The sequence below is a fragment of the Peromyscus californicus genome, unplaced genomic scaffold (assembly GCF_007827085.1).
Source record: "Peromyscus californicus insignis strain IS unplaced genomic scaffold, ASM782708v3 Scaffold_14__1_contigs__length_90479793_seg_2, whole genome shotgun sequence".
Taxonomy (NCBI): Eukaryota; Metazoa; Chordata; class Mammalia; order Rodentia; family Cricetidae; genus Peromyscus; species Peromyscus californicus.
Genome location: NW_026294436.1, coordinates 48,772,339 through 48,794,115, shown reverse-complemented (window position 1 = coordinate 48,794,115; position 21,777 = coordinate 48,772,339). Strand labels below are relative to the sequence as shown.

Genomic DNA, 21,777 nt, shown 5'->3' with positions numbered 1-21,777 from the left:
AAGAAAATGAGTGTATAAAATGTGACAGGGAGCACACAAATTGGTTTAACATTGTTATTGGGTTACTAGTAAATAGCTACTGTGTGCAGAGGACAAACTGAGTAAATTACCTGGTTGTAATTACTACATACTATTCTGGAGTTAGTAAATGTATACCTGTAACATATTTAGTCTGTGTTCAAAACTTGAATGAAATTAATCCTTTTGGGTGGCATTTTACCTTTTAAATGCAGTGAAAATAAACCCATCTTTAAGATAAACATGCATGGCATCCTTGGAGTTTGGAAAAACCATTCATCTTCAAAGTTCAAAGATTACATTTTTCTAATACTTACCTAAAATAAACTGCTCATTTCAATCCTTGGTGCCATACTTTATTTTCCAGTATTTCAACTTGATTAAAAATATTGACTCTTACTTCAAAAAGTAATACTCTGAAATTTCAAGTATAGCCAAAGTAATGTGGTTTGGTTGTTGTTAGCAAAAAATAGTGAAAAAAGAAACTTTAAAATGGAGTCATTGGTCTGTTAAAAAAAAAAAAAAATCCTGACGTACACATACTTCTACAAGCACTGCATCCTTTAATCTTCTAAATATTACTTAAATCGAAGAAATGGAAGCTCAAGAAGTTAGCTTTAGGCAAAACAAAAATTCATCAATTAGGAGTTGAGTGGTGTGGTGAGGCTTGTGAATTGGAGGCCAGCAAAATCTCTGGGATACTGACACTCATTCATCATAGAAACAAGAAAACAAAACAGGAGGGAAGCAAACGAAATCTGCAAGATGCTATTGTCTGGCATAGTATTGGCCATTCCTTACATTCCAGCCCTCTCGGTTTCTCCAGGATTTACGCCTTACAAGCAAAGGATGCTCCGGTACCCACCTCCCAGGCAACCCAGCCTGCAGGCTCCGCCCAGCTGGCCACACAAGACCCGCCTCCCTCCCGGTCTCCTCTGCCACTGCCTCCCTGCCTGATGTCCTCCGCTCTTCCTCAACATTCCTATTGCCCCCATTTCTCTCCAAGTGATGGGTCAGAAAGAACAAAAGCCCCGAACAGAGGCTTGTGAAGAGAGGCAAAGCCCGGGCGGAGCGGTCCGCCGAGACGGCTTTTCAGGCATTGCTCGGGGCAGCCCCACGGGCGCCCTTACCTGAAGTCCGAGGGGGCCTCGCGCCACCGCTCGGCGCGCTGATTGGCTGTTCGCCGTGCCACGGAAGGAACCCGGATGTGCCCGGGGGAGCTGTGTTGGCAGTCTGCGAGCTGAGCTTTGGGCGCTCCTGGGGTCCCGAGGGCCGGGCAGATGGCTCAGGATTGGGCTGGCTTCTCTGAGGAAGAGCTGAGGAGACTAAAGCAGAATAAAGGTAAGGTGTCTCTGCCCGCGGATGCGGAGTCTTGAGTCTGTGAAGGACAGGGGGCCTGGCGGGTGGCTGAGGGGGCGTGGGGCCTGGAGCTGCAAGTGGGCGGACAGGCATGGTGGGGCTCCCCAGGTGGGTGTCTTAGCCTCAGAGGCCAGAGAGGCGGGCCCGCAGGATTTCTCTCTAAGGATCCATTTTTCAGTGATTGTACATTTTCCCGTAGAAAGGAATGAGACTGGGGAGAGGAAGCGAAGCTACTACCCGAATGGCCACTGCAGAGGATGATAGCACGAAGAAATAGTTGCAGACTTGGGGTCAGGGTGAATGAAGAGGAGCATTGCATACACAGCATCATAATTGTGGTGAACTGACAAAAGCAGTCATTGGGGAAGGGGTCATGAGAGTGAATAAACGCGAAAGTGATTTTGATGATGCGTCTGTATCGCCTTTACTTCTGGTTACCAGATGACTTTGCAGTTCTTTCCAGTTCTCGGGAGTCAGCAACCAAAAGGATTTTTAAGAGGTTCGATTTGAAGCGCGCGTGTGTATTTGTGTGCACGTGTACAGTACACTTGCATGTCTCTGCTGCCTCCAGGGGCAGCCAGAATCTGGGGCCCTCCCCCTGGGGCTTTATATATCATAGAATGGGTTTGCTAAATATGTTGCTTGTGATTACTTAAGTTTTCCGATACTTGGTAGGAAACGATAAAAACACTCTTGGCTTGAGATTGAAATTTCACAGATATATGTGGTAATCTTAGTAGTGCCCATTAACTTCTGTGAGAACTTTCTGCCACTCGTGGCAACATTAAAAAAAATTACTTTGTTTAGGGATAAAATTAAATAAATCCTTCTACGTGTATAGTTAGTGAGAAATGTGGATGTAGATCAGGTACTTTGCAACTTTTAGCCCAGATGTGAGAATTATCTAGGGCTGACAAGTGCAAAAGGGAGTAAATTACTAACATGTGATCAGTGTACTTGATATACATTGGGAAAAATTGGGCTGGTCCAGGGGTCTTTTAAAAACTATATCATAAGATTATACTGTCAGGTGTGTCTGGCTGCTTTTGTCCGGCTGTATGCCTTCAGATTCTTTGGTTATGTGATTTCATTCTCAGTTCACATACCTGTATGTACAAAGTACAGGTGCCTTGTTTCTGATTTGGCTTTCAAGTCCTGAGTATCAGCTTCTGAATTAGGTGTGTTGTCTGGCCCAAGGGCCTCTTCCATCCTTGTCAAGAGGATTGCTAACCTGTCATGCACCACAACCTCTGCATTATAAATGTAAAGATGAACAGGGCATCTTTGTCATCAGAGAGCTTGTAGATTAATGAGACAGATTGTAAAATAATGTGGTAATAGATATTGCACAAGTGGTAGCCATAGGACAGCCTCATGGTGAGGATTTAATGGCCCTGGGGCTGTTTTGTGGAGGTTAAATGTTGGCAAGAGTTAGTTAGCCAGGGCAAAGGTTTGATGCAGGACTCTTAATACATTTGTTAATGTATTTTAAAGTAATTCTGCAGTTTGGATTTGGTTGTAAGGTGATAAGGAACTAAATGTCAAAGCCTGTCATTTGGTGGTAAAATGTGGATATAAAATCACTTATCTATGACTGCTGTGAGAACAGAGGGAACATCTTTGCATCTCTGTGTAGCCAAAGTGGAACAAAGTGATCAGTGTAAAAACACCAAGTCTTCTACCTTGGGTTTCCCATTTTTAAAGCCAGCAGAAATTGAATCTTCATCGAAGCTGTAAAGAATGAAGTTAAATATTCTGGGCAGATGGGATTGGTTGCCAACAAAAATAAGGACAGGGTGCTTTTGAAAGACTTGAGTGCACATGTAGTCAAGAATGTTCTTAGCCATCTTGTTTATAATATTCAAAAGTTAAAAACAAACCAATTGTCTGCTTACAGGTAAGAGGATAAATAATTTGTGCTCGTTAGTGAGACTCTATTGGCCACATTCATTAAGTTATAAATCACATAAATATGTGCAAAAGGAGCAAGTTGCAGCTGAGTAGATACAGTCTGATAGAGTTTATCTGAACAAAATTATGTGAATCAGGTGTATATTAAGATGTTATATCTGAAGAATATCAAAGGATTGAAACACAGAATTCTGATTGGTAGAGAGGCAAGGGGATGTGATCAGGGAGGGACAAATATATACAGCAGTATTAGTAATTAAGAAATCAGGCTAAAACAGTTTAAATTGAAGCCAGAAAAAACTTTAACATAGCCAGTTGTTTACAATAATGAGGGTTTCTTTTTCAGTTTAGTGTCATGGATAACATGGGTTGCCAGGTGAAGCTGGTACACAGCCATTCTGCACTGACTTTTGATGCTGTCACATGGGAGTTGTTTGAGGCAGGAAGAAAAGAAGATTGGTTATTGAATTGAATATAGGTAATTAAATGCTTTCACCAGCAAATAACTTTAATAAAAGTAAGTCACAATTTTAGGGACTAGAAACATTTGTATGTATCTGAAATGGGGGGGGGGGTGTATGTCAACTGCAGTCATTGACATCTTAAACTTAATTATTTTCAGTCATACAGATTGGAAGAGTGTATAACATACATACACACATATGCACTCATATATATGTATATATATATGTGTGTATATATACATATGTATAAATGTACGTATAAATATGATCCGTGGTTGATTTCATTTGCAAAAAAATGGAAGAATGCAGTGCAACCATGCTCTGCCAGTTTTAAGATGAACATTTATTCCTGTGTGTCCTTTATTAGTCATTGATTTATTTTATTTATATATGTGTATGGCCCTTTTGCCTTGGCCATAGCTTGGGCATGGCAGTCAGAGGATGTCTTGTAGGAGTCAGTTCACTCCTTCTACCATGTGGGGTCCTAGGGATCAGAACTCCAGTCTTCAGGCTTGGTGACAAGTGCCGATACCTGCTCAGCCACCTCACCCACTGCCTTTATTCTTGATGTCAGTATTCACTCTAGTTCCTTTGTTCTTATTTATTAATTTCCTTGCTAGTCTAAACATTTATACTCTGATACGAAAGCTTTTTAAAACAATTTTACCAAATTTCAGGGAATAGGAATTTGGTTAGAATTGCATTGAATCTTTGGAGGTATTTGATATCATATAATTAACACTGCAAGTAAGATGGTATATGATTCCATTTATTTATAACATTTATAATAGCTTGTAATAAATTTTAGGATTTTTCTCCCATACGGAATGTTTTCTGTTGTTAGATTTTTCTTCCCTGAATGTGTGACCATTTCTGGTATTGTCTCTCTTTAATTATGTTATCAGTTCTTTGGTAGTAGTGTGTGAATAATACAAACTAAAAGAAACAATAGAGATCTCAAAGACAAGGACTATGAATAGATGGTAGCCATCAACAACTAGCAGCACATTAAAAATCAAAAGCACAGTGAGGGACCACCTCATGCTCTCTTGATTGCCGGAAGTCAAAACATTAAACAACACATGTGTTAAAGTGGATTCTTACACACTGCTGGACGAAATGCGTTTTGGAAAGCAGTCTAACATCTAATGTTATACTTTATCACCCAGTACTTTGGAAGTAATATCCAAGGCAAAATTTAGTACGTAAGGAAATGTAACAGCCAGGTTCACAGAAGTGAAATCTGAAACCAACTTAAGTGTTCCTTGGGAAGAAGATGAGTAAACTCTGGTTTTGTCACTCTGTGGAATGATTCAGCACTTGAGTGACTGTAACAGTGTCAATAATGTAGTGGACATTGTCAATATGATGCTTAGGAAAAAAACTGTTATAATACACTTTTTGTAAAATGAATACTTTTTAGAAATATTTGTAGACTGATAAGGAAATGATTAACATATGATTCAAGTGATATTGAAGACAGGGATGGGAGAGTAGGGCATAAGTACAAGATATTGAGTAGATCTCACAAATGTAGCCTGTTGGCTAAATTACACACACATGAAAAAATATTTGGGGGCTGGAGAGAAGACTCAGCAGTTAAAGAGCTCTCTCTGATCTTCCAGAGGATCCTGGTTCAGTTCCCAGCACCCACTTGGCAGCTCACAACCTTAAGTAACTAAGGTTCCTTGAGATCTATCAGCCCCTTCTGGCCTCTAGGATCACTGCATGTCCATGCTGTACATAAATGCAAGGAAAACACTCATATACATAAAATAAAATCTTTAAAGATATTTGACTTTTCAGGATTTTTTCTCTTCCTGCTTTTGATTACCTAATTTTAAAATGTTGATAGTAATGATAATAGTCAGTATTGTTTACAAAACTAACATCAGAATTTTCTACAAAACTAACATCAGTGTTGTCTACAAAACTAACATCAGTGTTGTCTACAAAACTAACATCAGAATTGTCTACAAAACTAACATCAGAATTGTCTACAAAACTAACATCAGAATTGTCTACAAAACTAACATCAGTGTTGTCTACAAAACTAACCTGTGGTTGTTGGCTTTGTTTTTTGATTTGTGTTGCTTTATGGTTCTGAGGATTGAACCCAGAGCCTCATAATGTTGCTTCCCCTCTGAGCTGCATCCTCAGCCTGGCCTTTAGCTGGAACATGCCACTGAAGATTAAAAGTTTCTTTCCACGATAGCATAATCTAGATTTTAATGATTGATAGAGTTCCCTGCATTTAAAACCCCAATTTGTAGAAAACTGATATTTAGGAGCTGGGGCCAGAGCTAAGTGGTTGAGCACTTGCTTGACATGTGCTAGGTCCTGGGTTCAGTCCAGCACCACAGAAAAATACAAGTAGAAATAATTTTTAAGTACCTGTTTTTAATTGAAAATCCAAGTGTCTGGCTGTATTGACCTAAACTGCTTTAATGAGAGCAGCTGATTAGAAGTGACTGTGGCTAGTCCTCATTTGCACTAGATCTCTGCTCCTTGGTGGGCCCTAGTTTTGATTATTTATAGTTTCCAGTACATAGAGCTTAAACAATGTGTTCTATTTTTACATGCCCTGAATTGTTTGTTTATTGCTAGTGGAAAATGAATCATTCTAAGCCTTATATCTATGCTTTGTAAAAATATAAAGTAAAATAGACATAGTTGAATTACAAAGGAACTATTAATTATTCAGTTAATGTTTACACAAAACAGCCTCAGTGATATTTTCTGATGGTGTAAATACGAACAATAACCAACAATAAGTTTCTGTTGCAAGATAGAGGAGGGTGCTTTGTTTCTGAGAAAGTCCATGTGTTAGTTCTTTTTCTTGTGGCTGTGATAAAAGCAACTGAAGGAAGGAGTGTGTTGACTGACAGTTGGCGGGGCCTGTCCATTGTGGTGGAGAAGTCCTGGGGCAGAGTTCAGGGGAACTGGCTGTGTCGCCTCCGAAAATAAAGAACATGAATGCCTGTGTGCCACTCACTTTCTCCTTTTTGTATACTCCAGGAGATCAGCCCCGGGGATGGTGCCACTCACAATGGGTGGATCTTTCTACCTCAATTAATCTTCTCAATATAATCCTCCACACGCATGCCCATAGCTCCAAGTGATTCTAAATCTCATCAAGTTGCTGATTGAACTTAACCAACACAGTCCACAGTTTAGATATGACCTCTGTCTTCTTGAAAAATATTTTCCATGCATATCTCCTTCTTGAATTGCCTCCGGGGGTTAAGTACAGCATATAGTTATAACTAGTATGGTAGATGTCAAGTCCAGTGAACTAGACTGAAGCCAAGCTAATGACTGCAACGTTCTCAGCTCCACTTTGGAAGGTTTAAGTTAATAAACCTGTACTTCAGAGGTCAGTGTGTAGAATTTAAACATCATAGTTGACAAGTTTTTTGTTTGCTTGGTGTTTGTTTTCTTATAGTGCTGGGGATTGAACACAGGGCTTTGTAAATTCTAGGCAAATGCTGTACCACTGTGTGGCATACCCAGTCTTAAAAGTCCTATTTGAATTGTTCACTTGTAAGGAATAATAATTTTATACAGTGCAGTTTTGTAGATCATATTAAATGTAGTATGAGAGTGAAATTCCCCAATTATCTGCCCTAAGGGTTTAATCTTGTTTCAAATATTTCTCCCAAAAGGAGCATTGTTATTTCATTTGTGCTTTTAAAAAAATCCCTATAATTGTTTTATCTTTCTCTGTTGCTTGCTTCAGGATGCTGTTAAAATTAGTTTGAATGCATCAATTAGAACTTATCTGGTGAATATGCCTTTGATTGATCTGTAAGCTAAAACTGGTAGAAGGAAGTAGCATTGTTCTAAGATGTAAAGCTAAGGGAAGGGCATCTCATTTGAAAACTGCCATTAGTTCTTTCTGCACAACTCGGAAAATAATGAATCGAGCCAACAGTAACAATATTTCAGAGAATTCAGTTGGCTGCCTATTTCATCAAAATTAATCACTTCTTTCATAGTCCTCAAGTGAAAATGAAAACTTGGCCTTCTGTTGCTCAGACCTGATTCAATGAAATAGATTTCCTACAAAGATGAATTGAGAGATAGGCTGTTTTTTGTTAAATATTAATAGTATGATATAAGAACTGTTGAACCCAGGAAAATGGTTGATTTTTTTTCCTGGGCTTTCAAAATAGAGGATGGGACCTCTTGAATGACAAAATGTATTGCCACTGCTTTATGTTTCTAGAGAAATTATTGTTATTTGCTGTTCACACAATGACTCTTCATTTGCTCTCTTTTATGTAGATCTGTTTGAACCCCAGCGCCGTCTCCCTGTGAAAAAAACTCGACAGCAGCTTCAGCGAGAAAAAGCCCTTCTAGAGCAGAGCCAAAAACTTGGTCTTCAAGATGGATCAGCCTCATTACCTCCGGAGCAGCTGCTCTCTACACCCACACAGAAAGTTACCAATCAGAAACTGCCTCCTTCACCAGCTGTCTCTAGTCCTCTCACACTCGCCTCTTCCACAGGCAGTGGAAAGCCACAAGGTATTGAAAGTCAGCCACAGGAACCAGGACTTCAGAATTCCCAGGATGGTCACAGAAATGCCGAGGTTCTAACTCCAAAGCCAAATTGCAAAGTGGAGAAAAAGAAAATGGAATTGTTAGTAAGTCTATGAGACTTTTCATCTTTTTCCCCAGGGACTGGGAAGAAATGTAGTTTGTTGATTTTTTTTTTCTTTTGCCTAGAAATGAAATCAGTAAACTATTAAAAGGAATCAACCACCTAAATATATTATGAGCTAAATATTTTGTCTTGTCATTTACTCTTTACAATAGTCTTACAATCCATGCTTATTGTTTTCACCTTATAGATGAGTTATTTTGGACTTAGAAAAGATACTGTTTTCTTAACACTAGACATGTGGCACATTCCTGTAAGCCTAGCCCTTGTGCAAAGGAAGGAACTCTCAAGCCTTGATGCCACAGTGATCTCCATAGTGAGTTCCAGGCTAACCTGAGCAGTATAACAAGAACCTCTCTCAAATTTACACACACACACACACACACACACACACACACACACACACACACACACACACACAGAGGCAGGGGACTGTCTTCCCAAAACTAACATACACAGCCAGTAAGTAATAGAGTTGAGATATCTTTGTATTAGAATCTATATAGTTTAGCTCCACCTATATAGAGATTTCCATTTCCTAGCTTTTTAATTCCTAGTAATGGGAAGAAAAGATGGCATTTTTTTTTTTGTTTTGTTTTTCCTTTTCTGACTTTTTCAAAGTATATTATGCTTTCCCCAATATCAGATATAGTCCTCATCTCTGCTGATTTTGTGTCATGAGAGTCCTGCCTACCAGAGCTTTATGACATAATTCATTTTGATGAGATACGTAAAATCACATGAATTAAGTTTGTTTGCTTGGTGTTTCATTTGTTTTACAACAGAGCCTTACTATATAGTTCAGGAAGGCTTTGAATTTGTAATTGAGATGGACGACTTAGATGAGATGCCATTAGGAATATCATTGGTTTTTAGATACTCTGGGACATCCGTGGGAGACAGTAATTCAAGGAACCATTGATTTTCAAAAGGAAGAATCCTGATATGATGAGCTTGGGAAAGGAGAGCCAGATCCTGCAGTGTTCTATGAGGCTATCTTGGTTTTCTGAGCGAGGCAAAGACTAAAGAACATAGAGAAATAAAAGGCAGCCAGAATAACAGGAATCCTGCTTCCTAGTGTAGCATCATACCAGAGCCCCAGGGGAAAATGTCCTGGTCAAGGTAGTGATTAGAGAAACGCTGGGTGTCTGTGTGCAGTTTAGGAGGGAACCAGGTGAACCAGGCCTGAGGTGCCTGTGGAGTGGAAACCATGAGAAATGGCTGGTGCCAACCATAAGGTGGACGCTGTAACAGCAAATCAAAGGGCAGGTTTAGAAGTGGTTGCTAGGTCTGTGAGTGAAGACATTGGATAGGCTGGATAAATGCCAGCAGAAGGAAAAAGAGCTTTGCTGCGACAGTATTTGTGTCGATAGCTTCCTGACTGTGGGAATATTCGTGTGCCCGCTTTTAGAACTGGACATGTTAGAAGCTATAGTACATGCTTTCAGTATCTGATTTCTGTGTTAGTGTAGTCCCTTTACCTTAAGCTCAGATGACTACTCATTTAAAACTGTTTAAGAGTGTGAGATAAAGAACTCAGCAGGTTGTATTATATATATATATATATATATATATATATATATATATATATATATATGTACATACATATATGTGTATGTAATGATAAGGGCTGTCAACTTGAGTGGGGATATGGGAGGAGTTGTAGGAAGGAAAGGGAAGGGGAAAGTGATGTAATTGTTTCAATTAAAAACCTATTTTAAATACAGAGTTGGAGAAAAGTGAGCAAATAAAAAAAATGTAGTAAACAAGCACTGGCTGTTACCTTAAGATGTTAAGGAAGTCCAGACCTTATTCATAAAGAAAATTCTAAAAGGTAGAACATGACATCAACCTCAGACCAATATACTTTGACTTCCATTTTACATATGTTACTATCCACACACACATTTCTTTGTAGTCCTAAAAGAGTGTCACAGTACTTGGGCTTCCAGTTTGTGGGTTTCTAGATTATCCACATATATAGATTTCAAAGGTCCAATTTATGGAAGCCTCTTTACTTCAGATCGTGGTCTTTGTTCTTATTAGAACAGAATAATGAGCTGCAGATGGATTTCTTTTAAAGGGATTTTGAAAGAAAATATATGTAACCTGCCTGATTAAATTTTATGCATAGGAGACAGATTGGTAAGGTGTGGGGCTGGGTAATAGTCTTTTTCATAAATTCATTTTTGTGCCTTTTTTCCCCCCCCAGGCAAGAAAAATCTCGTTGGGAAGTCCTCCAACAGGAACAGCGACTAATGGAAGAGAAAAATAAACGTAAGAAAGCCCTTTTGGCTCAAGCCATTGCAGAAAGGTGAGGCATCTGGATCAGGGCTGTGACCCATAGTCATCTCTTAGAGCTTCTGTTTATTTTCCCATGCCTTACTCCATAAACCCATACTTCCATTGCAACTCTTACAAGACAAATTATGCTTGAAATGATACTGAAGTTCTAGTTTCACCTTTTAGGGAGGATTTTTTTTTTTTTTTTTTTTTAGTAATGAATCATAATGTGTTTGTGGTGAGGGCTGCGGCATCAGTGTTAACTATTAACACAGTCACGGGACCAACAGGAATGGTTATCTGTGTGTGTGTGTGTGTGTGTGTGTGGGTGTGTGCGCAACAAATGCAGGTTTTAATTTGATGTGGAATAGTGTTAGCATCTAGCATGTAGGGGGTAAGTGCTGTATAGAAGTGACTAACACTGTTGTAAACTTGGATTGTATTCCTCACTGGCATGTTTCTTAAGTAAGTTACTGTGTTTTCTTGGTAACTTACAGCAGCCATCATATAGCCTGTGTGAGGTTTGATTTTCCCCACACCTTTAGTGTTAAGGGTGTCAGGACTCTCTTCTCATGTGCTATATCATACTGGCCCCAAACTGCAGCATTGCCCAGGTTTGAGTTGGTAATTCCGATTCTCCTGTGGTCTTAAGCCGTGTCAATAAAGTAGTGATTGAACTGAAAGCAAGCAAATCTTCAATGACGTGTTGCTTTGAAGACCTCCAAATAGGAGTGGTGGGACGTGCCTGCAATTCCAGCACTCCCAAGACTGAGGCAGGAAGATTGGTCTAAGCTCAAGCTCAACCTAGGCTGCACAGCTGTATAGCAAGATCCTGTGTTAAACTGTGATTGCTTGAGGTTTAAGTTGATGGAAGGGCAGAAGAGGTGAGAGCAAGATAGGTAGATATGAAAATAATTCAGAGAGAGAAACATTTTAGAACAACTTCTCATGAAGTATAATAGAGATGCAACTCATAGACTGGCTTATATTTCAAGAAAAAGAACAAAATATGAAAGAATAATACCATCTTTTTCCCCACAAGTGATTGATGATGCTTTAAAAAAAGGATTTTCTTAGTCTTTACTAAGAGTAGGGACTGTTTATTGGGGATTTTACAAAAGAACTTAGATATATTAGCTTGCTGGAGTGCTGCAGACCTGTAATCCTGGCACCAGGAGAACTGTGAGTGCAAAGCCAGCCTGAGCCATGTTTCCCCTGTCTTCAAAAGAATGTATAGTTTCCATGCTTCTCTGCTGTTGCGTTAAGACAGAGTAATGTGGAAAGAGACAGAAATGAAGGGAACCGCAGCATGAGTCTATTGTTAATGAATGACATGAAGTAAGACTTTGCTGCTTAGAGAATGTGGACTGAAGGGAAGATGAAAGGCTAAGACAGTAAAGTCAGGAGTGTAAGCTGTACTGCGGTGGTGCCACTGGGGACAGGTTCTGCTCCCCAGAGCATGTGTGAAATTCTCAATGAGTGATGTCATGGTTAAAGGTTCACTTTTGTGTGTGTTACCCTGTTTCTGAAGTATATGTGTACTTGGGTGCAATGACACTGTTGTGTGTGTTACCCTGTTTCTGAAGTATATGTGTACTTGGGTGCAATGACACTGTTGTGTGTGTTACCCCATTTCTGAAGTATATGTGTACTTGGGTAGGATGACGCTTTTGTATGTGTTACCCCATTTCTGAAGTATATGTGTACTTGGGTAGGATGACGCTTTTGTATGTGTTACCCCATTTCTGAAGTATATGTGTACTTGGGTAGGATGATGCTTTTGTATGTGTTACCCCATTTCTGAAGTATATGTGTACTTGGGTAGGATGATGCTTTTGTATGTGTTACCCCATTTCTGAAGTATATGTGTACTTGGGTAGGATGATGCTTTTGTATGTGTTACCCCATTTCTGAAGTATATGTGTACTTGGGTAGGATGATGCTTTTGTATGTGTTACCCTGTTTCAGAAGTATATTATACTTGGGTGCAATAAATGATTGAGTGGGGTGTACTTTTCAACAAAAGAAAGTCTGAGTTCCACGGATAATTTTAAAGGTCTGTATACAGTTTTCCTAGGAAACAAGATGAGACCAAAGGAATTGAAATCATAGATGTTTTCAGAATGGAATCCAGGGTTTGGAAAGCTATGTTGGATACTTTAATATAAAGAGAATATTAACCTGTTCTTTCAGGACTTTTTCTTAGAGAATGGATGTAAGTCCACAAATGAACTGTTCAGCAGAAACTTTTATAAAAATCTTAATTTTTACTTTGTTCATAAAAATGGTATGTACTAATAGAAAGTTTAGAAAAACAAGGTGATAAGATGATTTATTTTTTGTCAACTATGATTTTTTTTTAAGTTTTGAAAAGAATATCATGAACTATATACACAATTGCCATGCCTTTCCATTTATATCATGTCTGGAAATGTGGTCTTCAAGTGTTTGCCTCCATCTCACATTTCTGGTTTTCCAGATCTAAAAGGACCCAAGCAGAGACCATGAAACTCAAGAGGATCCAGAAGGAGTTACAGGCCTTAGACGACATGGTGTCTGCTGACATTGGAATCCTCAGGAACAGAATTGACCAAGCCAGTCTAGAGTATTCCTATGCACGGTAGGTAGGATAGCAAGGTCTGAAGAGTCTGGTGGCGTGAGTCGTATCTGAAACTAGCCATGCCAGTGGGTTTTATGTATAGCTCCAGTAAAGTCTCATGAGAATGCCATTAGTAATGTGCAAATTCAAGTGGCTGCCAGTGCTATGGCTTGACCTTGTTGAAATTCCTCTTACCACATTTCCTGAATTACTCATTTGCATTTTAGTGTTTCCTGATTAATCGTCAGCTATTTAACGTTTGCGACCCTGAGTATTTCAAGATCTATCAAATTATATGCCTGATTAGCTCACTGCAGAACTATGTGATTCTAACACCAAGTCTATGTCCTTCCATTAAAATTTTGACTCTTTGATATTGCCTTTATGGAATTGGGGCCAAATTCTCACCTTGTTATGAAAGTAAGAAAATTAGTTTATTTTGAAAATACTTTTGAATATAAGCTAGGAATGGTGGTGATACATGCTTATATTCCCAGCATGCAAGAGACTGAAGTAGGAGGATCACTGTAAGTTCAAGCCAGCCTGGGGTACAAGAAGGATTCAGTTTATGAGTGGAAAGAAAAAAAATTCTTGTGGATATATTTTCTTAAATATCTTCTAAGTATTGTGAAGCTTGTTTTTCCTTGTTTGGTTATACTTTGTACATAATGGTCTGGTATCACATGCTTCCTTGGTTTCAACTGTTGGCATTTTTATAAAAGAAGAAAACGCTGGAATATTTTTGAAGTGAATAAGCACATGTAAAGAATTACATGGGCTTTGCAAACAGATAAAAGGGCAAAAAAAATTCCCAATTTCAGGGTTCTCAGTCCCTGCACTGTTTCTTTAATCATCCCAGTTTGTGTGTTCTTCACAAGGGAGTGCTGTACTAGTGACTCAGCTATGTATCTTCTTCTGTAACACTAGAAATCAATCAGAATGCTTCATTAGTCTCGGGTAAACCACAACATCAGAATGTTTATAGAACAATTTCATAAAGCGGAAATGCATGGCGATAGTTTTAATTCACTGTTTGGTGTTTAAAAGAGGCCTGTGGTTGTCCTTGTGATTTGGGTAATTGTCGTTTGCTCATATGCTATGAATGGGTTGCCCTTATTAGTAGATAGCCTAAATGAATGCCATCAGTAGTGATAACCAGAAGTTTCCCATTTCTGTTACTGTTAAGGAGGCCACTAGGATTTTGTTACACGTAGACTCAGCCTTGACTGTCAGCACATCTTATTCTCTGTAACTGAGTTGGCTACCTCTGCAGCTTCATGTAGATTGTTCATAGCATCTCATAGTCCTGGGTGCAGCAGGAAAAGTCTAATTGTGGGGGTTTTATTTAATTATTTCTTTTATTTTTTAAGATTATAATATAGTTACATTATTTTTCCTTCCCTTTCCTCAAACCCTCCCATATCCCTCTCCTTGCTATTTTTCAAATTCATGGCCTCTGCTTTTCAATGGTTATTGCATATGTACATGTGTGTGTGTGTGTATTCCTAAATGCATAAATACAATCTGCTCAGTCTATGCTTTACTTCTATCCTAAGTAGGCTGCAGAAAGATGTTCTTTCATGATGGATATTAGGTAGGAAGTGTTGGTTTTAGCTTTCAAAAACTGTAGATAAGGTAGATTACTATTTTTTACTGAAACTTACACAGAGAATTCTTAACGCAGTAAAAGTGTTTCACATCATATATTTTTATTTCATATGTTTAATAAGCTATAGATAGCACTTGATGCTGTTACTGACATAACTGTATGAATGGATGCTGATGTGTGAGGCCCTTTTTCAGAGGCTAAGTCTGAAGGTAAATCGGAGAAGCCGTAGACAGCCCTAACCGGAATTAGGATTGTGTCTTGTTCATTCATAAGATTTCTACACAATTTTCTAAATTTGTACTTATGGTTATTGAGCAATTATAGATATTGAAATGAGGAATTATATGTGAAAATTGCATTTCTTTTTTTTTTTTTTTTTTTTTTTTTTTGGTTTTTCGAGACAGGGTTTCTCTGTGTAGCTTTGCGCCTGTCCTGGAACTCACTTGGTAGCCCAGGCTGGCCTCGAACTCACAGAGATTCGCCTGGCTCTGCCTCCCGAGTGCTGGGATTAAAGGCGTGCGCCACCACCGCCCGGCTTGCATTTCCTTTTTATCCTTAGAAATCCATTCTCATTGATTCATGAGATTGAAGAAGAAGTTGATGTGAACAGACCATTCTGAGCACTGATAGTTCACTTGCCTGATCATTTTTACTGCCTAGACTCCAGGCTATGACTCTGCATTGTTTAATTTCCTAGGACTATCATAACAAATTACCACAAGCTGTATGCTTTAAAACATCAGAAAGATCTCATCTTACATTTCTGGAGACTAGAAACCTGATGTTAGCAGGGGTATAGGGGCATGATTCTAAGAGACCCTATGGTTCATTTCTTACTTTTTCCGACCTCAGATGGCTATACCTGTTCCTGGACGTGGGGCCACAGTCTGTATCCTGTGTCTTCAGTCACATGTTTTCTCCTATCTCCACATTTCCTCTGCCCTTTCTTATCACAGGTTCCTGGAACCACTGGAATTCAGAATACCTCCTCTGAAAGCCCTCAATCACATTTGTTATCCTAGAAACTAGCTTCTAAAGTTCCACAGATTCAGAATTAATATTTTGGGGAAGCTGGACTTTAGCTTACATTCATATTTGAATTTGCCTAGCAGCATCAAAATGCCTTTCTCTGGCCATTTCCTCTATTTGCAATATAAGCATTTTAAAAATTGCTCAGTTGTAGTCAGTGAAAACTGAGAAGAACTGAGATGACAGTCGTACACGGTCTTGAGGAGACAGACACACTGCCTGAACAAAGCACCAGGGAATGAATTATAGATCAGTTGTTCCGCTGTCACGTCACCCTTTCCATCAGTCTTCGTTTTCTTATTATTTTAGTCTTTATCGTAGATAAGAATGAAAACTTCCTATGGTGATGGGATAACAGTGTTTCAAAATAGAGGGAGACTATCTCTTAGATCCTGTTTTATTAACCAAGATTCTTCTGTTCCTCAGAATATCTGAGAAAGGATAAAAATCACATGTTAATTCATACAGACAGTTGAACTTTTCAGCAGATTGTCCTGTAAGCTAAAAGTGGAACCTAATGGTGTAAAAAGGGTTAAACATTGAGGGTTTTTTTTTCTTTAAGCCATCAAAATACCAAGACCAAGAGACAGTTTCTAAAACCTTTAAATAACATTAAATCACTCAGTGTCCCCTTAAAATAACAAAACAATTCTCTAATTACATTTCCAGTTCAATGTGTCTTACTGGCTTGTGTATAATGATCTTATTCTCTTTCAGAGTACCCATCCTATCCAGATTCAGTATGAGCGACAAGACCCCTAGACTAATCAAGTAGTTTGTGAAACTAATCAATATTTTAAACATCAGTCACTCTGTAGGAGAATATATGTGCATGTTTTAGGCCAGAAAGACTTTAAATAAATAAACAAAATATGGAATCTTAAGTGATATATCTGGGATGAACTAGTAGAAATCTAGGGACTTGATTGCAAATGTTAACTTCAGTTCAGTGTTCATGAACCCAGTCTGTAAATCTCTAACTGGGGAGCAGAGGTGGAGAGTGGGGCTAGGGACAGTGCTGGAGAGAAGAGAATGTTGGAAAAAGACTAAGGTATTCATATATCTACAATGTCAGACCTCTTGACTTTCATAAGCAGCTTATGTTACCGAGTGTAGAAATAAATGACCTAGATTCCCAACAAAGTTCTTCTAGCATAATTTTTTAATATGGGAAGTTATTAGAAAACAATATATTCATTTTAATGTTTATTAGGTGACAGTAAAATAAAAGAGGTGCAATAAATGAGCACTATGTAAATAACATTTTTAAAATTATCAATACCAGGACCTTAACTTTCCTGTAACTGTAGTTTTAGACACGTGTCACTAAATGGAAATGATGATTTTTAATTTGGGTGCTCTGAAAGGGAAGTTGTTTTTCAGGCACTGGGAAGGATTCTTAGACTGTTTATACTGCTGACTGTCCAGCCAGATGTCTCTGTGACTCTGTTAATGTCATTGTTTTACAGATAGACCCAAGACTGAGTTGCAGTAACCGCCAGAGTTACTGTACTGGTTTTTGGTCTTTGTATGACCTCTTCTCCAACCCCGTCTGCAGAAATCCAAGTATTTCACTCCAGATGTTGACCCTGGTGGTACATCTAGTTAGACCAAGATTTACGTCCACTCCAGGCCATTTCCTTCACAGGCTAAATAGTGGTTCATGACCAATGACATTAAGAACTCCATTGAAACTAGAAGAGTGAGGGCTATCCATGCTCTTTCTGGATATGGAGAAATCCAGTGGAATGAATCTGATGGAGAGCCACAGCTGATACCCATTTTGGCCTGCGGCTGTGAAGGAGAGTTCAGTTAGAAGAGGTGTGGCTTATGAATATGGAGAACAGCCTGTGGTTCTGGTGACTTGCCCTTGACACTGCTCCTTGGATCCTGCAGTCCAAGTCCTTTTCTCTCCCTTAGCTAGCTTGGCTAGATACTTGTGCATATGAGGCCAAGAAGGTATATAAGTGGACAAGAGGACAGGTTTGAGCCTTCAATTCTCTGCAGTCAAAGCCTTTTATAGTTTTCACTGTGTGTCCTTCCAAGAGAATCTCACATTAGGAGGTAGGGTTCTGTCTTATTTTCTGTAAGTTATACTTATTGCATACTGCATCTTGGAATCAGTGAAGTTAAATCAATAGGCTATCAGAACTGGTAAGCCAGCAGGGCCTTCACAATTATTATTGCTAGTTAAATTGAACTAAGTTGATAAATTGGAATTTTTCTTTCAGGAGAGGAAGAAACTGACTTTGTTTTAAAGAAAAGTAACACATGTACAAAGTGAAGATATGATAACCTTACTGATAGCATTCTAATGCGAGGGGTAGGGGAGGTTGCAGGGTGGTTCTCCCTACAGTTACCTTACTTCACAGGAGACTGGTAGCACTCATCCATACCGCTTCTACCGTGCAGACGTACAGTGTTCTGCCCTCCCTCCCTCCCTCCCTCCCATTCCCTTTCCCTCTTCCTCATACATGCTAGGCAAGTTCTCTGCCACTGAGCTATGTTCTCAGACCAGAAAACCTCTTTTACATGTAACAATAGTCTGTTGTTATGTGGAATGAAAAGTGACTTAGTCCAGAGATTTTCAACTAGGAGCACTTGTGTGTCTCAGAAAGATGCTGGCAATGTCTAGAGAGATTTTTGGTGTCATGGTTTAGTGTGTGGTGGTTACTAATAGATAACACCAGTGATGCTGTTTAGCAAAATACAACCTACTGGGCAGCTCCTCACAAGAAAGAATTCTATGGCCCAAACTATCAGTGTGGACTTTGAGAAGCCCTGCCTAAATTGACCCTGGCCTGGTGGTTTCTATTCTTGGTGTTTACTTCTTGCCCTCAGTTGGTATCTTTAGCTGGCTGTACTCTGTCTTTATTATATTCACTCTTCCTTCATTAAAAATATTTATTTCCTAATCCATTAATTAGGAGATGTGAATTTTCTACTTTTCTTTCCTTCTCTTGTTTTGCCTGCCATAAATTTAAGCAACTGTGTACTTGAAGTTGCTTGTACTAGAGCTAGTTTGTGCTGACTCCTAAGAGCGGGTTCTGGGCATTCAGTGGTGTCACACGTGTAACTTGAAATGAGCCAAAATGGCAGTATTTATGCCACATAGCCTGGCAAATGCTACAAATCTGAGCTCTCTGTTCTCCCCCTCACCCCAGAGCTAACTTGCCACTAAATGAACTCTCTTGGCCTGCTGTCACTCAAGCACAGCTTTGGAAAGAATCACAGGCAATAAACTCAAATAAATTTAAATAAGGATGTTGTGATAGTTGTAGCATCTTAGCCTAATATCTCTTACATGTTGTCAACTATTGTTAAAGCATTAGTATTAAGAGCTTCATTGTACCTTTCAGTTCCCATTCTTTAGTTTGTTTCTGAGTCTTAGAAAGCTTCCCAGTTGAAATGAGTGAACTGATCTTTGTATGTGTTTTTACAGGAAGCGGTTTGACAGGGCTGAGGCTGAGTACATTACGGCAAAGCTGGATTTACAGCGCAAAACCGAGACAAAAGAACAGCTCACTGAACACCTCTGTACCATCATCCAGCAGAACGAGCTGCGGAAGGCCAAGAAGCTGGAGGAGCTGATGCAGCAGCTGGACGTACAGGCTGACGAGGAGGCTTTGGAACTGGAGCTGGAGGTTGAACAGTTGCTTCAAGAACAGGAAGCAGAGGCAGGCAAACAAGTGGTTCCTGTAGAGAGGCTGCGTCAGCCTGCTGGGGAGAGTATGTCTGCGGGGTTGGCTGGCGAGAACAAAGAGCCTCAAGAGCAAGCTGCTTCTCCAGAGGCAGACAAGCCGGGCAAGCATTCCAGCGGCCCTCCCCTTAGACCAGACTGCCCAGGTCGGGGAGCCAAGAACCTTTCAGCTGCTGTGGCCACGTGAGGGGCTGCTGTTTGTTCAGTTAGCATATCTCCGCAGTCAATTATAGCCTATCTCTGATAGAAGTTCTTTAAACCTGTTTGTGTTTGAATCCATGCTTAGTGTTAGTATGTTAACATGTCTGGTCATTCCAAGTCACAGGTCGTGACACTTTCCTAGCTAGGGAGTCTTGACTCCTCAGTGTTCCTTCAGTCCTTCTCGCTGAGTTAAAATAAGTGACTCAAAGGATGGGCGAGCCTGAGGCCCTGGACTTGATCTCCAGCACTACAAAACGAACAAAACAGTAGAAGAAAACTACATAGCTAGAGTGTTAGAGCAGGCAAACTCAGAAAAGCAGAGTGAGAGGTGATGGTTCTCAGTACGGGACCAAACTTAACTTGGGAGGAAGTATTGAAACGGCATGGTCTATTTCATGCAGTCATTAAAAAGAGAAAAATTACCATGTACAGAGAGAGGAGAAGAGAAAACCAGATTAAATTACCTCTCTGGATACTGTTAGAGTGACTAAATACAACTTGGAAATCACAGCTGATGTAAGGAACTAGACAATTTAAGCCAACATTATTTTTCCCTTTAATTTGCCAGTAAATGGTTTCTTGTTTGCACTTGAATTTTGGTTAGTTGATACACATCTGTAAACAAACTGTGTATGTGTAATTTTGCTTTTGCCAAATTCTGTTTTCCTCAATCAATGAATTAACAGGTAAAATTTAGACAATGAAAGTGTTTCTAAAGAGAATATGAAAATGGAAAATCCTGTTGTCACTTGATTATCCAACAGTGATGTATTCCCTCTCTAAAAGTCTGTAACATGGGCATTTTATATGTTGAGTATTAATTATCCTATCATAAAGCATTTAAATTGTTGAAGTACTCATTGTCTTAGTACTGTTATAGTTTGTTGAGTTTCTATTCCCTAATACTTGACCACTACATTGTGCTATGTGTGAATGTATATATAAATATTTTAGTTTTGCCATAAAATATACCAATATTATCATAAATTATGATCTATTTATCAGAAATTACAAAAGTAAAAAATGTTTTCAGTCATAAAAAGGAAGATAATGACAGTTATATCCATAATACATTATAGAAAAGTTGAGGACATCCTATTTTTAAATTGTTTTTTAAGGTAATATCTTCTGATAATAAGGGTGCTTTGTATTTTTCTATGACCTAAGTTGCAAGAATAATTTTTCATTACTGACTTTTAAACACAAACATTTACTTAGATAGTATTATTTTTATTTATGAATGACATACATACAAATTTAAAACTTCATTGCCCAATACAGTCTTATTTTTCTAAGGAATAAACAAGTCTGATGTGTTTACAGTATGGTCTTTCATTTACCTTTAAAAAAAGCTTCAAACCTTTTTAATATGTGTTAAATAGCATGTGTGTGTAACACAGACTCACAGAAGAAATGTGCTGTCTACCACACCTGACATAGCTCTATGCTTCTGTGATATTTTCTACCTATCTCTACCCATAAGGTTCACTGCATCCACCTCCTAACAATTTTGCTTTGTAACTTCATTGTGTGTTTGTGTGCATGTGTATGAAATGCTTTCAAATACGTGCTATAAAAAGTTCCATTGAGACCATTACTCTGACAAAGCATTGTCTCACGCAGCTTTCCTAGGGTGGTATCCAAGTGCTCAGGTGATGATATGAGTGACAAAATTATATTGCATAAGTTCTATGCAGAGACAGCTGTAGCCCATGTGTGCAAGGAGCCAGAGCAAGTGAGTGAGAACTGGAGGTTCCTGATGGGAGGACCATATGTACTGATTTCCCAGGATAGCCCTGGAACACATCCTTTAAAATATGCTTGATCAGCTTTGCTCTATAAATTCACAAGTACATTTCTGTGAAGGAAATTAGCCCCAAATTACTAATCATCATGCTGCTTGTCTAGTTAAGAGGCAGTGTTTCCCAGATTGTTGTAAGC

At 39.0% G+C, this 21,777-nt stretch overlaps 1 protein-coding gene and 1 pseudogene across 3 annotated transcripts; one reads left to right on the top strand and one right to left on the bottom strand.

Annotated features, from left to right (window-relative positions):
• The first annotated feature begins 1,213 nt into the window (after positions 1 to 1,213).
• Gorab (golgin, RAB6 interacting) lies at positions 1,214 to 21,158 on the top strand. 3 transcript variants are annotated; one of them, XM_052737422.1, is made up of 6 exons: positions 1,235 to 1,359; positions 3,635 to 3,805; positions 8,040 to 8,394; positions 10,628 to 10,729; positions 13,178 to 13,318; positions 19,378 to 21,158. In XM_052737422.1, exons 2-6 carry the CDS (start codon positions 3,775 to 3,777, stop codon positions 19,820 to 19,822), a joined length of 1,074 nt encoding a protein of 357 aa, XP_052593382.1. In that variant the 5' UTR covers positions 1,235 to 1,359; positions 3,635 to 3,774; the 3' UTR covers positions 19,823 to 21,158. The 3 variants fall into 3 exon arrangements, with proteins under 3 accessions (XP_052593381.1, XP_052593382.1, XP_052593383.1); XM_052737421.1 differs by lacking the exon at positions 3,635 to 3,805 and having other exon boundaries at positions 1,214 to 1,359; XM_052737423.1 differs by lacking the exons at positions 1,235 to 1,359; positions 3,635 to 3,805 and having other exon boundaries at positions 8,284 to 8,398.
• LOC128110209 (uncharacterized) lies at positions 2,515 to 2,622 on the bottom strand (annotated as a pseudogene).
• Positions 21,159 to 21,777: the final 619 nt, after the last annotated feature.

Bases quoted from the DNA above. Each gene is read 5' to 3' on its own strand.
- Gorab (XM_052737421.1), top strand. From the start codon at position 1,299: ATGGCTCAGGATTGGGCTGGCTTCTCTGAGGAAGAGCTGAGGAGACTA. The intron at 1,360-8,039 runs GTAAGGTGTCTC...TCTTTTATGTAG, and splicing joins GAGACTAAAGCAGAATAAAG to ATCTGTTTGAACCCCAGCGC. The intron at 13,319-19,377 runs GTAGGTAGGATA...GTGTTTTTACAG, and splicing joins CTAGAGTATTCCTATGCACG to GAAGCGGTTTGACAGGGCTG.